General features: G+C 50.0%; 2 protein-coding genes across 2 annotated transcripts; one reads left to right on the forward strand and one right to left on the reverse strand.

Moving 5' to 3' along the window:
* Positions 1 to 213: 213 nt before the first annotated feature.
* On the forward strand, positions 214 to 5,099 carry LOC149329710 (uncharacterized). The gene is made up of 3 exons (XM_089560419.1): positions 214 to 916; positions 1,427 to 1,547; positions 4,051 to 5,099. Exons 1-3 carry the CDS (start codon positions 657 to 659, stop codon positions 4,426 to 4,428), a joined length of 759 nt encoding a protein of 252 aa, XP_089416545.1. The 5' UTR covers positions 214 to 656; the 3' UTR covers positions 4,429 to 5,099.
* An 8,607-nt stretch (positions 5,100 to 13,706) lies between these two features.
* LOC149329711 (uncharacterized) lies at positions 13,707 to 19,622 on the reverse strand. The gene is made up of 2 exons (XM_089560421.1): positions 19,118 to 19,622; positions 13,707 to 17,201 (listed from the first exon to the last, which is right to left on the reverse strand). Exons 1-2 carry the CDS (start codon positions 19,400 to 19,402, stop codon positions 16,131 to 16,133), a joined length of 1,356 nt encoding a protein of 451 aa, XP_089416547.1. The 5' UTR covers positions 19,403 to 19,622; the 3' UTR covers positions 13,707 to 16,130.
* Positions 19,623 to 20,021: the final 399 nt, after the last annotated feature.

The raw sequence follows: 20,021 nt of genomic DNA on the forward strand, positions 1-20,021 counted from the left end.
CGATAAAGGGAGGAGGGAAGAGATAGCAGCGACTGACTGATCCCGCTGACGCCGATAGTGAGTCAACCCCAGCTGCGGATGAAAGGGGGGCGGAGCTGGTTACGAGGCCGACGACAACGCCGACGACGACGCGAAACCCAGGAACGGACGCCAAAGAGCTGCGCTCTAAAAACACGCAGCTCGTTCCGTCCTACTCCCCTGTCTCTCCTTATACCCCTGTTACACGGGCGTTTTCAACGGCAGTTCAGTTGACCGTCAGTTGAACTGAACGGCAGTTAGCAGTGTTACACGACAGCGCTAACTGCCGTTCAGATCTCAACGGCAGTTGAGTTCGACTGAGATCGGGGGCCCCAGTTGAACGGCCAACTGACAAGATGGCGTCCAACGGATAAAAAAATTTCCCGTAGTGGATTGCCTTGGCTCAGTGTACTGCGGCATGCGCAAAGCAGCAAACTAAAAAAAGCCCTCCAAATAAAACTGGAGACGCATTAAACACACATATAAGAATAAAACAAAACAACATGGAGGTTTACTTAGTTATTAACGTGTATTCTGTCCAAGGTTCTGTCTACCTTGGTTCTGTGTTGTGATCACGTGACCACGTGATCACGTGATTTAAGACTATCCCGCGAAAGTGCGAACAGCGCATTAGCAGCATGGAAGCGACCGGACAAAGTACGGCAGCGGCGCAGTGCGGCCCCGTCGTGGCCAGGCGCTTCATGTGGACCGAAGCGATGACTAATCTTCTCATTGATCTATGGGAAGATTATCTCCCACAGCTTCGAGCTCAGAAGCATAACGCGTCTGTGTACTCGGAGATAACGGAGCGTTTCAACGAGCTGATTGCCAACATGAGCTGTCTCGTTACAGTCAAGCAGGTGCGGCAGAAGCTTGAGAATTTGAATCAACAGTACAGGTAAGTGACTGCATGTTAATAATTCATCAATACAAAACTTTGCTGCTTAAAGCGTTTTGTAGCGAAAGCAACACCAAGCTAGCAGAAGCGCATTTCACGGTGCCCAGCGCCGTACCACGTGCGGCACTTGCTCGCTGGGCAGGTGCGCCGACTTTTGTCTGCGCCGCTCCTTAATTTCATGGGAAGAAAATGCGCAGGAAACGTGCAGTATGTGTCTTTCTGCTCGGGGGTAGAAACTTGATTTACTCAAAAAATTTGAAACTTGATTAACTTGATTTGATTTTGCAGAAACTTGATTTTACTCGGTGAATATCAAATTTAAATAAAATAATGTTCCACAGTTGTTCGTGCATTGCTCGCAGTAAAAAAAAAACAACGAAATGTCCATTTTTATGGTGCACCGAAAGAACCACATAGTTCCGTACATTACCACTCAATACCTTGAATGAGAAGAAATGTTGCTACCAAATTTATGAGGCAACTGCTGTTTATTCTCCTCTTTATTTACAGAAAGCGCGTGAGATGCGCAACCGGTTCTGGGGCCATCCAGTGGCCTTATTTCTACCGGCTGCATAGGTTTCTGGGGTCGCTTCCATGCAACGACGGAAGCCTCTTGGAAGAAAGTTTACAGGTGTGTCAGTTATGTGTTCCGTGAGGTGAAGATTGGGATGTGATTTTTAAATCAAACAAACCGTTTTATTCTTGCAAAGGCGCAGTATTTATTTTATTTTTATTTAGTAAGGAACCCACAGCGCCGTGGCATTACAGTGGGGGGGGGGGGGGGGGGGCAATGTACAAAAAAGAAGCACACATGACACCTCCGCTCGCAGGCAGAGTTACAAGCATAAAGCGTTCGCCATGTACATCTCACTTCAAAAGAACACATCACAATTCCATCACATCATTAAAGAACGAAAGAACGCATCATTTGATGTCACACTCACAACATCGCTCGGTAGTCTGTTCCATTCTCTAATGGTTTTCGGAAAAAAAGACATTTTAAACAATTCAGTTTTTGCCGCAAATTCGCGGACTTTAAAAACATGGTCAACACGGTTGGATCTATAAAAAGGCTCCTGCACATACCTTTCGCGTTCAACCCGAACAGTTGAATAATAAACAGTATGAAATAGCTTCAGACGCAACTTCTTTCGGAGCGTGTCAAGCAATTCCCAGTTGAGTGCATCCTTCGTACGCGATGCACTGTAACGAGCCCCGCGAGTTCCAGACACGAAACGAGAGGCAATGTTCTGCACCTTCTCCAACTTATCTTTATCTCTAGCAGTAGGCGGTTCCCAGACAGTGCACGCATAGTCCAGAACCGACCTGACATAAGTCTTGAATAAAATGTCACGACATGACAGTGGAAAAGTGCTTGCATTTCGGCGAAGAAACCCCAAGTTTCTGCATGCTTTAGCAGAGACATAATCGACGTGACGGCGCCAGCTCAAATCAGGAGTAAAATAAACGCCTAGACATTTAAATTCGAATACCTGTTCTAACATTGTGTTCCTAATAACATATGAATACACATCAGGGTTTTTCTTTCTTGTAAACTTCATATGGACAGTCTTGGACAAATTCAAATTCATATTCCATTTAACGCACCACTCTGAGATTCTGTTCAAATCTTCTTGGAACATTTCAGCATCTCGATCACTAGTGACAACACTATAAAGAATGCAGTCATCCGCAAATAACCGCATTTGGGATACTATTCCGTCACCAATGTCATTCACGTAGAGCAGGAACAATAGTGGTCCTAACACGGAGCCCTGGGGAACACCAGACACAACCTGCACTCTTTGAGACTCGGCGCCATTCATAACCACAAACTGCTGCCGTAAACATAGGTAATCATTTACCCATGATATCACTTGAGGGCTAATATTGTAAAAAGACATTTTTTGAATTAGCAAAGAATGCGTCACGGTATCAAAGGCCTTTTTAAAGTCCAAAAACACGCAGTCCACGCTAAGTCGCCTGTCCAGTGCCTCAGCCAGATCGTGCGCAAATTCAGTCAGCTGCGTAGTACACGATAGGCCCCTTCGAAAACCATGCTGACGAGGATTAAACAATGAATGTGCGCCCATATGTGCTGCTATACTGGTGAACAAAATATGTTCGAGTGTCTTGCACGCAACTGAAGTTAGAGATACCGGTCTATAATTTGATACAGTGTTGCGAGGGCCAGATTTGTAGATTGGCACAACACTTGCAATTTTCCAGTCATCTGGAAGGCAGGATTCTTCAAGAGATTTTTCAAAAATTATCTTTAAGTAGGGTGCAACCGACTCAGCACACAGTTTGTAGAATTTGTTTGGCAAGTCATCAGGACAACCAGCCTTAGCAATGTTCAGATTCTGCAACAGAGACTGTATACCGTTGATGCTGATCACATCATCCATAACACTTGCCACTGGCTGGAAACTCTGGGTTTTCATATCAGCATGTTCGATTTCAGAGCTGAAAACAGAGCTGAAATATTTGTTAAAGAACTCAGCTTTTTGTGCATCATCATCAACAAAGGTGTCACCAGAAACAAGAGGTGGTATAGTTACAGAGTCTTTGCCATTTCTCTTTACATGTTTCCAAAATTCCTTTGGATTTTCTTTTAATTTCGTCTCCATTGAAATGCCAAATGAATTCTTTGCAGCTGCCACAGCAACTTTCATTCTTCCGGCAATTTCCTGCAGCTTGAACCAATTCTCACGCGTCGCATTTCCTTTAAATTTAACGTAAACACGTTGCCTTTTGCGCGTAAGACTGCGTAGCTCCCGAGTAAACCATGGTTTGCTTTTACTCCTCCTTTTCGTTAATATCCATGCCGGAACAAAGCACTGCCTCAGTTCAAACATCTTATCCTTAAATCTAGACCATAGTTCAACCACTCCAGAGTTATCGGCATGCGTTTCAAAGATCGTTCGGTACTTATTCAACTCTTCGTTTATCTCCCTTACGTTTGCTTTTTCATAGTTATATACTCGCCTATGTGCTGTACCAGCGCTCCTTACATGTTCAACTTTCATTTCACAAAGCACAGCACTGTTGCAAAGAAGTTGCAGTAAAAAGCAATGTGACACAACAGCACAAGGAAGTGTACTGGGTTGCTTATGCCAATGTTACTCTTTTAGGTGGAACTGGTAACAGAAATGTCAGCCGGTGCAGAGGTGCTGGCGTCCGCAGAAGAGGAGGTGGCGGAGACAACTGCTCTGGGCACCGACGAGGTGTGTGAAAGTGGGAGACCATCCCTGGCAGGGAGCAGCACTTCAGATGGGCCTGCAGCAGCAACAAATGGAAGACAGAGTAACCAAAGAGAAAAGCGCAAGAGAGGCTCTGCATTCGATAGGCTGATGAATGCCTATGAAACCGAGGCCAAAAGAGCAGCTCTGCTATCGCAACAAGAACTAAAAATAGCCAGAAAAGCTAACCGTTTGCAGCAAGAGGCAAACAACATACAGAGAGAGCTGCTTAAAGTTGTGTCTAGGTATTTTCAAAGCCCAGATCAATAAAGTGCAAAGGCATGAGCACGTCTTTTTTTTTTTGTTGCTGACAGTCTATTACTGCACAGCAATATAAAACAGTTTTTCCGGTAAGATGATGCACAACCACTTGTCGTTATATAAATTTTATAAGGTCTGAAAAGATTCCAAAACAGAGAGTGGTGAAACTTACGCATTCATGGCCAGGAGATGCCTTGCCAGAGCACCTCGAACTCTCTCAGCGGGTACACTTGTGGTGCTGCTGACGTTCACTGGCTGTGGGAGCTCACTTCCAAGTTCTTCACTCCAGTGGCTATCACATTCATCGCGCATTTGCTCGCAAATGTTATGAAGTACGCAACACGTTTTAACAATACAACTGGCATTGCGAATGTCGCATTCTAATCCCTTTAAAATTCGGAACCTTGCCTTCAACCTGCCGAAAGCATTTTCTACCACACGCCTTGCTTTCGACAGAGTGTAATTGAAGATGCTGACAGCTTCATCCCCAGTGTGCCGGTGAGGGTATGGCTTCATTAAGTGAGGCAGTAGGGGAAAAGCCTGGTCGCATAATATCACAGCTCCAACCTCTTCTCCTCCAATCGCCTTTGCTGGCACAGAAAAGTAGCCTGCATCAGCTAATTTTGGTAGCAGAGTGCAATTATAAATACTTGAATCATGGTTTTTCCCAGGAGAACCCACAATCATGTGCATGAACTTATAACTATTGTCACGTTGTAGTGACGGCAGTCCAGCGGTCAGGAAGACACCAGAAATACTTGCAAACGAAGCTCTTTATTTCGGCTGACTTGCGCCCACAAAAGAACTGAATCACTCGGTGGCGGCGTAAGCAACAAGCGTGCTTGTCAATCGTCGATCTACGAATGTCCGCCGCTCGCGGCATCGCTCAATTTAAAGGCGGCAAGGAAACTTCCAGATAACAGGACAAGATCATCTACAGTAATCTAGAAAAACCTAGATGCAGCCCTTCATGGCTGCGATCAATCGAGATTAGTCTGGTCGCTTCTCGCGCCACGAAGAAAAGTGATAACAACCCTTTCCTGCAGCCTTGAGCGTGAACGAACAAACACTACAATGATACGTGGCATTACCCCCCTTCCAAAGAAGCATCGTCTCGATGCTTTAAAATGAAAATAAACACGGAGAATGAAACTTCGAGTCCTTCAGCGTTCATAATATGGCTTCAGGCGTACGACATGTACGACTTCCGGGCGTGGGCGGCGTCGCTGAGATGCTGTCGTGCCGTCGGGGATGACTTCATAGTCGAGGTCACCGATGCGACGGAGAACCCTGTACGGGCCAAAGTAGCGTCGCAGCAACTTTTCGCTCAATCCGCGGCGGCGAACTGGCGTCCATATCCAAACCCGATCACCTGGCTTGTAATGCGTGTCTCGTCGGCGCAGATTGTAGCGTCGGGCGTCGGTGTGCTGCTGGTCTTGAATGCGAAGCCGTGCAAGTCTTCGGGCTTCCTCGGCGCGATGAAGGTAGGCGGCGACGTCGAGGTTGTCTTCGTCGGAAACGTGCGGGAGCATTGCGTCGAGTGTTGTTGTGGGCTTCCTGCCGTATACCAGCTGGAATGGAGTAAACCTGGTTGTCTCCTGGGTGGCAGTATTATAGGCGAAGATCACGTAGGGCAGAATAGAGTCCCACGTCTTGTGTTCGGCGTCGATGAACATGGAGAGCATGTCTGCGATGGTCTTGTTCAGACGCTCTGTGAGTCCGTTGGTTTGCGGATGATAGGCAGTTGTCCTCCGATGACTTGTCTGGCTGTACTTTAAAATGGCTTGCGTCAGTTCCGCTGTAAATGCTGTTCCTCTGTCTGTGATTAGTACTTCGGGTGCGCCGTGTCGGAGGAGAATTTGTTCGACAAAAAATTTTGCAACTTCTGTTGCGGTACCACTAGGCAACGCTTTTGCTTCGGCGTAGCGGGTCATGTAGTCGGTGGCCACGATGATCCACTTGTTACCTGATGATGAAGTAGGAAAGGGGCCGAGTAGGTCCATCCCGATTTGCTGAAAGGGTTTAGTTGGCGGTGATATGGGGTTCAGGAGTCCGGCTGGTCTAGTCGGAGGCGTTTTGCGTCGTTGACACTCACGGCACGTTTTCACGTAATGCGAAACGTCGGTAGCTAGCCGCGGCCAATAGTACTTCTCCTGGATGCGGTGCAACGTGCGAGCAATCCCGAGATGCCCTGCAGTCGGCTCATCATGACATGCCTGCATAATTTCTTGCCTGAGATTTTTGGGCACGACAAGAAGATGCACTGTCCTGTTGGGCGCGAAGTTCTTCTTCAGAAGGACATTATTGTGAAGGACGAAGGACGACAGTTGGCGCTTGAACCCTCGGGGAGGCGATGCGGTCTTGCCTTGCAGATAATCAACCAGGCTTTGCAACTCAGGATCCGAGCGCTGCTGCTGCGCGAAACTGCTCGCGCTTACCGGTCCTAAGAAAGCGTCGTCGTCTTCCTCTTCCGGTGCTGCGTCGACGGGGGCTCGCGACAAGCAGTCTGCGTCGGAATGCTTGCGGCCAGATTTGTAGACTACAGTTATGTCGAATTCTTGAAGGCGCAGGCTCCAACGAGCAAGGCGGCCGGAGGGATCTTTCAAATTGGCTAGCCAGCACAGAGCATGGTGATCGCTCACAACCTTGAATGGTCGTCCGTACAGGTAGGGGCGAAATTTCGACGTGGCCCAAATAATGGAGAGACATTCTTTCTCGGTGGTCGAGTAGTTGGCCTCGGCTTTCGACAGTGAACGGCTAGCGTACGCGATAACCTTCTCTTGTCTGCCATTTTTCTGAACGAGGACCGCTCCTAAGCCCACACTGCTTGCATCGGTATGAACTTCGGTTTCGGCGTTTTCATCAAAGTGCCCGAGCACAGGAGGGGACTGTAAGCGGCGCTTCAGTTCGTTGAAAGCTTCCTCTTGCGGCCTTTCCCATTTAAAAGGCACGTCAGCCTTGGTAAGTTGGGTCAAAGGTTCAGCGATGCGCGAAAAGTTCTTGACGAATCGCCGGTAATAAGCGCATAATCCAAGGAATCTGCGTATAGCCTTCTTGTCATTAGGCTGTGGAAACTCTGCGATTGCAGCCGTCTTCTTGGGGTCTGGGCGAACTCCATCCTTGCTTACGACGTGACCAAGGAACAGCAGCTCCTCGTAAGCGAAGTGGCACTTCTCTCGTTTCAGTGTCAGGCCTGAAGACTTGATCGTTTCCAGCACTATCCGAAGCCTTCTGAGGTGGTCTTCAAAGCTTGAGGAGAAGACAACAACGTCATCTAAGTAGACTAGGCAAATCTGCCATTTCAAGCCTGCGAGCACCGTATCCATTACTCGCTGGAACGTCGCTGGGGCAGAGCAGAGGCCGAATGGCATCACCTTGAACTCGAAGAGCCCGTCTGGCGTGATGAACGCAGTCTTCTCGCGATCTCTTTCGTCGACTTCAATTTGCCAGTAGCCGCTCTTCAGGTCCATCGATGAGAAGTACTTAGCGTTGCACAGCCGGTCCAGTGTATCGTCGATGCGGGGGAGGGGGTAGACATCCTTCTTCGTAATGTTGTTCAGGCGGCGGTAATCGACGCAAAAGCGAAGGGTGCCGTCTTTCTTTTTCACTAGGACGACCGGTGCTGCCCAGGAGCTCCTCGATGGCTGGATGACGTCGTCACGAAGCATTTCCTCAACTTGCTTGCGGATAGCTTGGCGTTCTAACGGCGATACGCGGTAGGGGCTCTGTCGCAGTGGTCGTGCGTGTTCGTCTGTGACAATGCGGTGCTTGGCAAGCCGGGTTCGTCGCACATTCGATGCTGATGAGAAGCAATCGGTGTACCTTTGAAGAAGACTGCGTATTTGGTCTTGTCTGCTCCGGGGTAATGCTGGGTTGATGTCGAACGTGGGTTGATGACCTTGTTCAGATAGTTCTGCAGGTTGGTCGGGTAGGGCAAATACGTCTCTGATGTCTGCCAGCTCGTCGAGGAAAGCGATCGTCGTACCTTTGTTTAGATGCCGGTATTCTTCGGTGAAGTTGGTTAGCAACACCTGGGCTCGGCCATTTCGGATTTCGGCGACTCCCCTCGCGACGCCCAATCCTCGATCCAGGAGTAACTGGGTGTTCCCCTCGATAACACCTTCGGCATTTTCGATGTCTCCAGTACCTATGCCGACGAGAACACTTGATCGGGGCGGCACGCTCAATGCTTCATCGAGGACGTTTAAGGCAACGTGATGAGTCGCGCTCGTCGCAACAGGTATGGCTTTTTCCGTGCAAAGCTTGATCGACTTAGATCGAAGGTCGATGATCGCCCGATGTTCGTTCAGGAAGTCCATTCCCAAAATCACGTCTCTCGAGCATTGCTGTAGGATCAGGAAGGTTGTCGCATAGGTTCTCCCATTTACAGTAACTCTCGCGGTGCAGCGTCCTGACGGCGTAATCAGGTTGCCACCTGCGGTGCGGATCAGCGGGCCATCCCAGGTTGTTGTCACCTTCCTGAGTCGGACAGCGAGTGGGCCACTCATGACAGAGTAGTCAGCTCCCGTGTCCACCAAGGCAGTAACCGCGTGACCGTCGACCGTAACTTCAAGGTCACTTGTTCGCGTTCTGGTATTGTACGTTGTCTTCGGTGTCCGATCTCGGCTTCGTCGAGTAGTGAGGCTGCGGTGGGCGTACTGCGACGTTACTTCACTGGGCAGCGGTAAAAGCTTCAAGTCTGGCCGCGTCGTCGTCGGTGTCGTCGTCGTCGGCGTTGTCGTCGTCGGTGTTGTCGTCGTCGGTGTTGTCGTCGTCGGTGTTGTCGTCGTCGGTGTTGTCGTCGTCGGTGTTGTCGTCGTCGGTGTTGTCGTCGTCGGTGTTGTCGTCGTAGTTGAGGCATGGTCTTGAGTACTCGTCGATGGAGGATCTTTGTCATTGCGCTTAGAAGCAACCTCACCTCCAGAGGCTGCTTTATTTAGTTTAACCTTCGTGGGCTGGGGGAGCGTCCACGCACGGCGTAACCTCGGCTAGGAGAAACAAAGCGCGGGGACGATGGCGACGGGGAACGTGATAGGCGGCTCGGCGATGAGTATTCTTCCCGACGTAAAAACTCCTCGATTTCGGCTGGTCGCTGGCCGGGTCGGGGTCGTGGAGCGTCGTAAGAGAACCCTCGGATGCCCAGTCTTCTGTATGGGCAGTGCCGGAGGACGTGACCGGCTTCGCCACAGTGGAAGCATAGTGGGCGGCGCTGGTCGGGAGTTCTCCACTCGTCGCATTTCCTCGGCTGCGCGCGTCGCTCGTAGGACGGGCGGGTTGGGGCGAGTGGGCGGCGGTCCAACGCAGCTGGCTGAGGGCGATAGGGGCTTGGGTCCCGTCGTCGAGGTGCAGGACGGCGCACAGCTGCGGCGTAAGTCATGGCTGGGGGCTGCAGAGGCTGCGTGGGTGTCGGCGTCACACCCAAGGCCTGTTGGACCTCGTCCCGGATGACGTCAGTAAGCGATGAAAGTTGCGGCTGCGTTCCCGTTGGCAGCAATCGTCGGAGCTCCTCTCGCACAACTTGACGTATAACCTTCCGCAGGTCATCGTCGTTAGCGGTGTCCAGGCAGCTTGCTGAGAAAACGCGCTGCTGGCGGTCATACTGGCGGGCTCGGGCGTCAAGAGTTTTTTCCATTGTGGATGCCTCTTCGACGAATTCCGCGACGGTTTTGGGTGGGTTCCGTACGAGGCCCGCAAAGAGTTGCTCTTTGACTCCTCGCATAAGAAGCTTTACTTTTTCTTCTTCTTTCATGTCTACGTCTGCATGCCGGAAGAGACGCTTCATCTTTTCAGTGTGCATTGCAACGGTCTCGTTTGGATGTTGTATGCGAGACTGTAGCAGCTGCTGGGCTCTCTCCTTTCTCACGACGTTTGTGAAGGTCTTGAGAAGCTGCTCCTTGAAAGTTTCCCAATCCGTAAGACTAGCTTCCTCATTCTCAAACCAGATTCTTGCTGGTCCGTCCAGGGCGAAGAAGACGTACCTAAGTTTCGTGGCATCGTCCCAGTTGTTGAAGATAGCCACACGGTCGAACTGCTCCAGCCATTCTTCGGGGTCGGCGCCAGGCGAAGCGTCGAAAGTTGGTGGCACCCGGGGCTGGTGGAGAATGATTGGAGTCGTCGTCTGGGGCAAGCTCATGGTAGACGTTTCGGCTGGCTTCCGCTTCCGGGTAAGGTCCGGCAGATTCCCGAACTCTGGTGCGTCCCCTTGCAGACGTCGGCTAGCGCGGTGGACTGGACTCAGGTGCTGCGGTTGATGACTCAGAGGGCTGGCGTCACGGCTTGTAGGGGGTGTCCGGTACATGGAAGGCTACCCAGCACCTCCACCAGATGTCACGTTGTAGTGACGGCAGTCCAGCGGTCAGGAAGACACCAGAAATACTTGCAAACGAAGCTCTTTATTTCGGCTGACTTGCGCCCACAAAAGAACTGAATCACTCGGTGGCGGCGTAAGCAACAAGCGTGCTTGTCAATCGTCGATCTACGAATGTCCGCCGCTCGCGGCATCGCTCAATTTAAAGGCGGCAAGGAAACTTCCAGATAACAGGACAAGATCATCTACAGTAATCTAGAAAACCCTAGATGCAGCCCTTCATGGCTGCGATCAATCGAGATTAGTCTGGTCGCTTCTCGCGCCACGAAGAAAAGTGATAACAACCCTTTCCTGCAGCCTTGAGCGTGAACGAACAAACACTACAATGATACGTGGCACTATGATCTACAAGTGCCAGTAAAATGATGCTATACCACCCCTTGTAATTATAGTAATCTTGGGCGTTCTCTTTAGGCGGTGAAACTTTGATGTGGCACCCGTCAAGGGCACCAAACCCTTGTGGGAAACCGGTCACCGCTGTAAACTGACGGATGTGGTCTTGCATTTCTTGCCTTGTGGGCATCTTGATGACAACAGACTCAAGTTCTTCCACTACGATGTGACAGAATTCTCGGAATATGATATTGACAGAAGGGCGGCTGACTCCAAAAAGATTGGCCACAGTCCTTTCTTCTGCCGAAGTAGCCAGCCTGTACAGAGAGATCGCGACGCGTTTTTCCAAGGAGATGGCCCTTCTCATGTTCGTGTCGAATCTCTCCAGCCGCCTGCAGCAACTCACAACATAGGCGAACGTCTGCCTTGAGAGACGAAAGTTTGCCTTAAAGTCTTGCTCCGACAGCGTTGGCACGGTGGTGTCGTACCATGACGGCGGCCGATGCAGTGACCACACTCGTGGCTCCTTCGTCCGCAAGTGGATAGCGCATGCCATGAGGAAGCGGCACCGCTTCTCCGCTGCTTGCCTCTTCTTTTTGATAGTGGCTTTTCTTTGCAGAAGAGCGCGCAGCTCGCATCTTTTGGCCGAAACCAAAGCCTGCTGCTGAACCAGAAGAAGCAGCAGCTCGTCGCGGCGATCACGATCGCGCTGGTTCGCCAACCGACTCAAAGACATCGCGCGTGCGTCGAGCAGTCGAAGTGAGAAGAAAAAGAACGATGACGAGCAGCGAACCGACCGACATCGGATAGTCTTGGCTACGAACCGACATCGTAACGCAAATTTTTACCCAAAAGCAAAAGAAAATACACAAAATTTGTCGCTATAGGAAATAATATGTACACGTCAATTATTTACTCCACAAAAAAATATGTATAGGTTGTTTTGTTTTTATTTTCACTTCGCTCTAGATGCGATGTCACGTGGTTAGTATGCTAACTGAACTGAACGCGACGTGCTCGTGTAACAGCAAGCGAATCCAGTTGAGTTCAACGACAGTTGAAGTACTCAACTGAGGGGTAACTGAACTGCCGTTGAAAACGCCCGTGTAACACGGGTATTAAACGGCCCGCGTTCGACGGCGCCGCGTAGACGGAGCCCCCAGCGGCGGCAAAGCCACTGAAGGGGTACAATGTTACAAAGACGCCGGCGGGAGGGAAACGCCCCCCCCCCCCCCCCCCCCCCCCCCCCGGCGCCACATGCGCCTCCGCCGCATAGGGAAAACCAGCACAATTAGGCTGCCTGGCCGTACAAGGACGCAGGAGAGGCTGAAACCCCGACAAGAGAAGAAAGCTGCCGGCGGGAGAAAAACGACATCCCAACGCGGGAGGTCGGGGGTGCCGCAGGCGCCGCCGTGGAAAGAGGACGAAGAAAAACAATTCAGCCTGGAAGAGTGGAGATCGGACGTGGGCGGCGGAGCAGGGATAGCTGGGCCAGTGCGGACAAAAAGCACGCTCAGGACGAGATCGTGGGCGAACGGGTCCATCAGCGCCGAAGCTCGACGGCGCGCCGCTTCTGCCAGCAACCGACGCAGCGCAACTCCGGAGCCCCTCCATCGCCCCCATGAAGGCGTCGCGACGTAAGCTCGGACACCCCAGCCTCTGATGTACAATGTACAATTATTGAATACATCATTTTGTTTAAACTGAGCCATACGGTGTCTTTTTGCCTCTCCGTCCCGTGTGGACCTGCGCATTATGTGGGGTCGTCACACTGCGCATGCGCAGGGATCAACGCGGGGTGAGATCGAGTGCTAAAAGCATGGAGGAAGGAAGGCTCAGGAGAGGCCCTTGCTCCATGGCTGAAAGCATGGATGAGTACAGCCGGCCAAATCTTCAACTGGCTCGGGTGTTGCATCGCTAAATGCACCTTGTAAAAGGTTCTTTTCGGCTACACCGCTGGCATATTCATGCTGTAATCTGACGCGTGAGGTGGCATTTTTTGGTTCCTTTTTGTTCAAATAATGTTTCAGGGGACTACTTGCGAGTTTAGATCAAAGTTATCAGAAATATTCATCGTCTGCCACTACGAAGAGCCGAAACAAGCGGAATACGCAGCAATGGTTCTGGTGGCGTAGTTGCGCTTACTCTGGGTAAGCGGCTTCTCCGCCATGAAAGATTAGTGGTAGTTTGCCCAGAGGAGGAGACCATATAGACCAGAACTATTGCTGCGTAATCCGCTTGTTTCGGCTCTTGGTAGTGGCAGACGATGAATATTTCTAAAAACTTAGATTTCAACACGCAACTACTCCACTCAAACTTTATATGAACAAAAAGGAACCACGAAATGCCATCTCACGCGCCAACTTACAGCATGAATATGCCAGCGGTGTAGCCCAAAAGAACCTTTTACAAGGAGCGTTGAGCGATGCAACACCCAAGACAGTTAAAGATCTGGCTGGGTGTACCTCCCGTTCGCGCAGGCATCAGCCATTTTTCTTTGCGAGGTGCCTTGTGAGTGGACGCAGTCGGCGGCGGCGGCGCGCCAAAGGAGCGGGAGGCAAAACTGGGCCGGGCATCTTCGGGGCGCGCTGGTAGCCGCCGGTAACGTCACGTTGCAGTTCGCCAACGTTAGCGTAGCGCGTGTGTAACGTCGGACTGTATTCACGCCTGAACTGCTCTTTCCGCTGCTTCAGAGCGCGGTCTTATCTCCTTCGTGGCGGTCGTCACGGCGATGGGATTACGTCACAAGTGCAGCGGAGGAGCGAAATGCCACGCGTCGAAATATACCGCCGCTCACTTGTGATGGAACGACGCTAGGATGGCTTAAAAAAAAAAGACTGACCAAGAAACTTTCATAGAAGCTGAAAGGCCACAAACTACGCGGTTGAGCGGGCGCACACGTGTTCCGAGGCGAATGGAAAGGGTATGGGGCAATTTTTTTGAACGGAAGAGAAAAAGGGATGACTCTAATACGTACGGTTTCGCTTATTACTGTTTGTGACACTTTTTCCCGCGATCTGTGTGTTCACCTGCCGCAGACAGGCCTTTCTAGATGGCTGCCACCTCAGCGCAGGCCAACTTTTTTCATGGTCAGTTAAAGTAAGTTCTCCGGAACCAGCGTAGGATGGCCGACAGCAGTACCATTTGAAAATGAGGGCTACGCAGTGCTCCAGCAAAAAGTTTGAAGTTTTGTAGGGGATTGTCAACTAAGGCCTGAAAACGACGCACGACGAGAACGCAGTATGTAAGGACAAGAAAAGTGCAATGTCAGATACGTTACTAAAGCTTTAGGTGAAACCTTGGCGACCAGTTGACTTTCTCGCACGAGAACTGAATTCGTACCTCCCTCGCTATTACAACTCACTAAAACTGTTCAAGTTTAAACACTGTCTTCTGATGTGTGCGCGAGAGGAAGAATGCTATAAAATGAGTGAATACAATTTTTTTTTTAATAACGCATGTGCTAAATGCGGGCTCAATAAAATCTGCTTAATATAAAAACTTTGATGCCAGGAGTTTTGAGAGAGCGAGCTCTACTGCTCGAAAAAAAACAGCCGGGTGTTCGTTAATGTGCGCTCACATCGCACAGTACGCGGGCCTCTGGAATTTCGCCTCCATCAAAATACGACCGCCGCGACTGGGATGGAACCCGCGTGTTTCGGGTCAGCGGCCGAGTTCCGTAACCTCTGATCCAACGCGGCGGCTGGTCGGCTTGATACAGGGATCGCAGGTAGACATCGCAGGTGACGAGGGCTTGGAAGTTTTGCTTGCGCTTCATCGCCTGCGAAAAATCACTATCAAGGGAGCCGGAGAAGAAATTGGGCACGACGCTGTTCTGCATCAGCGACAGTCAGAGGTTGGAAAGAAAAACTGAAAAGCATCGAGTATACAAAGAGTTGGGTTTCCAGGTGTTCAGAAGTAATTGACCTGAAAAAATTTGTTCAACCATGCATGACGTGAATATGGTTTCCAAGAAAGGAAGACAGTATCTTCGACCACGGTAGGTCCCTCCACCGATAACAAGGCGAAGTCGACTTCTAGAGAAAAAAAAGAATGAACGGCAGTATTTCACAGTCGAACATTGTCATGAATTGCGGAATAGTGTGCAATGAAAGGAATCGTACGCGGCACGAAGCCCAAGTCGAGGCTGCAAGCTGAGACGGAATCATGCTCATCCAGGTGAGCAAGAATGATGGGACATGCCTAACTTCCGACGGGGGCGATGTCCGTTTGCGGGCGTGGGCCACATGGGTATTTGTTCAGAAAAAGTTACTGCGGGGCAGCCAACCTCCTGTCGCTCGTCTAAAAAAGGCTTTTTTTCGGAACAGAACAACCCTGCTGTGTTTGTCCGCTTGCGGAGGAAATTGTCGAAGATAAAATGAGCACAACAGATTAAATGAGGGTGCCGTACTTTTGGCAAAGTTGCCCTGATCGTAAAAAACACAAATAAAAAACTGTTCTTATAAAAATTTGAATATGTCATAGCTTCGAAGTGTTTCTATTTAAAGTGTCAAAACTATCTCCGGTTTTATGATGTTAGCAGATAATACTTAATATGATTACGATGATGTCACTACCATTACATGTCTTCGGGCATATAAAGGCTGGACATCGTAAATAAATTGCAAATGACGGCCGGTGTCTTTTTTTGTTATCGAAAGGATATAATGAGAAATGGACGCAATAAGCGGTTACCATTCGTTTACGAGAGTTTCGAGAAACACGCAGCATTCGCAGTGAGGCGGGAAATAACATTTGTTTATTTAGTTATTTACACTTTACATTTCACGGTAGGGTTAGGTTCGGAAATAAATAAAAATTAGAAGCTATGTTCGTGCACTGTTTCTAATCAGATTTGCTGCGAAAGGAGTCTTCATACCAGTGTTTCCAGACGAATTTCTACCTAGCGGAAACTCAGTCCATAAAGAACTGAAGAAAGAAATGGAGGCTACAAGGGCGTTCACAGACACGAAGTTGTAACGGACGGCAGGTGTCCGCGCTCAGGTTTGGTTCAAGGCAGCAGTTCCAACTTGATCCGAAGCTGGTCATTATCTACGTACCCCTCACGGATGAGGTCTTCGAGTATAATCCAAGGAAAAGAGTCACAAGGCTCGTTGCTTGATGTTGGCTTTTCAATACCTTCGTAATTTGAATCTGGATCAATTTCCGTCACAATGTCTTTCCTTCCTCTCGGATGAATTACGCTCATCCTGACCTTATGCTTGAAAGGCCCCTGGACTTCGTCGTCCAGGTCGCCCTTGTGCAGGGTGTACTTGAATTGAAGCCATGCAGTGTTAAAGCAGCGCTCGAACGAGACTCCAGGAGACATGCAGTAGCCGCGAAGGTACACCTTGCCGCTGTCATACTCAGCCATGCCTTCCATCATCGCCTCGTCTTGAAGCGATTTCACTCCTTTTACAAAAAACTCGCAGTGCGTCTCTTGTAGTGCACTCACTCTACGCACTTTGGGAAAGGGCTGCAATGCTTTTTCAACGCTCTCCTTCAATTCAGCCTTAATTTGTTCAATGCTAGCTGCAATCTGGGACAACTCGTCTCGAGTTCTTTTCAGTTTATCGGCCAGTGTTTTTTCCACCGTTCTCAAACAGGTGTTAACTGTATCGCTGCATGTCGCAAGATATTGTTTGAGTTCAGCCTTAGACGACGTCATATCGGTATGGCTGGGTTTTGTTAAAGACGTCAGTTCAGGACGCAGTGTCTCCTTGAGTGTGTTTATGCCATGAGAGATTTCGCTCAATCGGTCCCCATGCGTGCTGATATCGGCAGCCATCGGCCTCAGATATGCTGTGATTTCACCGGCCTGTCTTTCGAAGGCTCCTCTGAAAGAAGTCAACGATGCTGCCTCCTCCGCGTGAGCCTGTGGAACTTCGCTTTCGGGTGCCACGGATGTCGAAGTGTTGCAAGAGGCCGACCGGAGATGCTCGCACACGTCTCTGCAAAGGACGCTGGCCGAGCACTTGGGACAGCGGACGGAGTGGTGTTCGCATTCCAGCTGGAAATGCCGGGCGATCCCTGAAACAGCGGTGGCATACTGGCAGCCGCTACCTTCATTCCAGCACTTCACCTGCAAGGAGACAAGAGAAGTCACTTTGAGACATGTTGCGAATGTGGCGAGGGACTTGCGATTTTCTCTGGGATAAGTGAGTCGAAAAAAAACCGCTTGATTGTGGGGCTTTGATGGTTCCGGTATATTTTTCACTATTCTTCTTGAATTGATTTTGAGAAATCAAACGGTGCTCATGAGCAACATTTACCATGGCAGTCACGTTTCAAATTTTCTGTGTATACTGAATCTGCATAGTCTACCTTGATCAGTCTGTCGTACGGAGGCTTACGGCGAAAAATATTGTTGTCGTACGGATTAAATATTGTTTGCCTCACCATTCGTCGTGAATTTTTGAAAGGATGATGATGTTACCGAGAACTGATACATTGTGTTCGAGAAAGGCGCGTAACTTAACACCGAGCAGCCCATCAATAGGTGGGAGGTCACACTCTTTGCAGCCCCACGGTAGAACGGCGAGCGAAGTTTAAATCTTAGAGGACTTATTTCATAACTAGGATAGCAAGATAAGCTGCTCTGCACATACGGCGAATCCAGAAACAGGAAGATGTCGGCCGTTCGTGTCTAAAATGCAAGGCTCCACCCTACATTTAATTACATGCTAACCATGGAAACACTGAACGCAGCCAGCCCTGCGAGAAAACAATGGCTCCGCTTTTGGCTATCTCGTAACTTTCGAAACGTGATAAAGTAATGCGAAAAATTATCAGTAACCTTTTTTTTCTCCGTGAAAAGGGTAATTTGTCGAAAGGGCATGTTCCTCTTAAAGCTCTGGCATCTCTTGCCTGAGTAGATGCAGCATATAGTTAAACAGAGATTTAGCTTGTGCACATCTTATTCACAAAGTACGCCCCTTCTTGAAGCAAGCTGGCACCACATCTCAGCTGAACATTCGAGGCGAAGCCTCAGCTAAAACCGTGATTCCATGCTTCAGTCATTATCGAGATGCCCGCAGTGTACGACGAAAAGTTCGATACCACGGCATTTATTCCGGAGCTCGCCAATACACCACGCATACCATCTCCAGCATTTGAAAGCAGTGAACACTGCCTATAAATTTTCCTCGCATTTTCCGCTCATGTTCAACATACCTCTGAAAGCGGCTCTGTAGGGCTCAGCAGTTAGCATAGCGGCGCACATATTTTTGCAGCTGAGGTACTGCATAGGATGCCTAGGATTTTGAAATTTTACGCCGTGCGCGGCTTCATTAATTTACGGATATGGTTTATGGGGGTGTAACGTCCCAAAGCGTCTGTGGGAATGAGGGACGCCCTACTGAAGGGCTCCGGAAATTTCGACCACCTGGTCTTTTTTAACGTGCACTGCCATCGCATAGTAAAAAAATGCGGGTGTCGGCGGAATTGCACAACCAGGCCTGGAGTACGGCCTGATCTCGGTGACCAGAACCGACTACGCACTTCCTCACTAGAACAGGATTTGGTGCACCCTGGTGCAATACTTGGCCGCTACCTTGTACGAACAAAGTTTCCAGGGATACGGGGGCCGCAACTGGCACATGACAGGGTTAATTGGAGAGACATGGAAGAGTCCTTTGCCCTGAAGTGGGAGTAGTCAGGCTGATGATAATGATGACATCGCACAGTACAGGGGCCTTCAGAGTTCGCCCTCATCAAAATTCGACTTCCGCAGCCGGTATCGAACCCGCGTCTTTCCGGTCAGCAGCTGGGAGCCATAACCACGGAGACACAGCTGCGGCTTCATGTTACAGATACCATTTCTTCCCAGCGGTACATTGCGTACGCCAATAAGGAAGCTTCGCAAAAGTACGAACATTTTACAGGGCTCTATCATTGCATTACCGTTTTATTTTGTCCTCTGATTCATGTGAAATGTGTAGGCGTGCGGGAAATACTGCGCAGCAAGCCGCAAGGCGCAAGGCCCCTTCCCGTAATTACCTCCCTAATCAGCAGATCGTTCCCAGTGAAGTCCAACAGACCGACGTCCTCCTCCTCGAAGCGGTTGCCGTCCAGTGGGCACTCTTTCGACCCGTCCTGGCTGCAATGCTCGTAGCAACACTCGCACAGCACGTGCATGCAGGGCAGCAAGGCGGCCCTCTTTCGCACCAGACCGCAGGCACTGCAGACTCGGTTGGCTGGAACAGGCTTGAGGAAAGTCAGGGGCCTCCAGTCGAGCTCCGGGGAAAATCCCACCAGCGTGTGCTGAGTGCTTGATGGAGGCATCGTTCACCACGTACGCGTCCGCTGCGCCGGTCGCACCAGGAACTGCTGTTTCCGCCCCTTCAGAGCGCGCTCTTATTTTCTTTGCGGCGGTCGTCAAGGCGGCAATCGCGACTGCATGCGCTGGGTCTCGTCGCAAGGGCAGCGGAGAAGCGATATGCCACGCGTCGAAATGTACCGCCGCTCACTAGAGATCACACGTCGCTATGATAGCCTTAAAAAACTGAGCGGGAAACTTTCATAGAAGCTCATAGGTAATAACCCAAGCAGCACAAGTAACCGGCCCAATATTGGAAACGTATTGGCAAAGTCAGGTCCTACAAAGGACCAGAGTGAGACAATCCACCTGAAATATTGGCCGATTGGCTGTGCTGCTTGGGAAACTAGGCGGCACAACGGGCGCACACGGGCTCCCAGACGAATGGGAAGGCGGAGCAATTTTTTTTTTGAACGGAAGTTAAAAAGTGATGTCTAGATTAAGTGTGGTTTGGCTTATTACTGTATGTGACACTTGTTCCCGCGATCTGTTTGCTCACCTGCCGCAAAGGGGTCTTTATAGATGGCTACCATTTCAGCAGAGCCCAGATTTTTTCATGGTCAGTTAAACTATATTCTCCGGAAT

This window comes from Amblyomma mixtum, chromosome 9 (assembly GCF_055824585.1).
Source record: "Amblyomma mixtum isolate Tamu chromosome 9, ASM5582458v1, whole genome shotgun sequence".
Lineage (NCBI taxonomy): Eukaryota > Metazoa > Arthropoda > Arachnida > Ixodida > Ixodidae > Amblyomma > Amblyomma mixtum.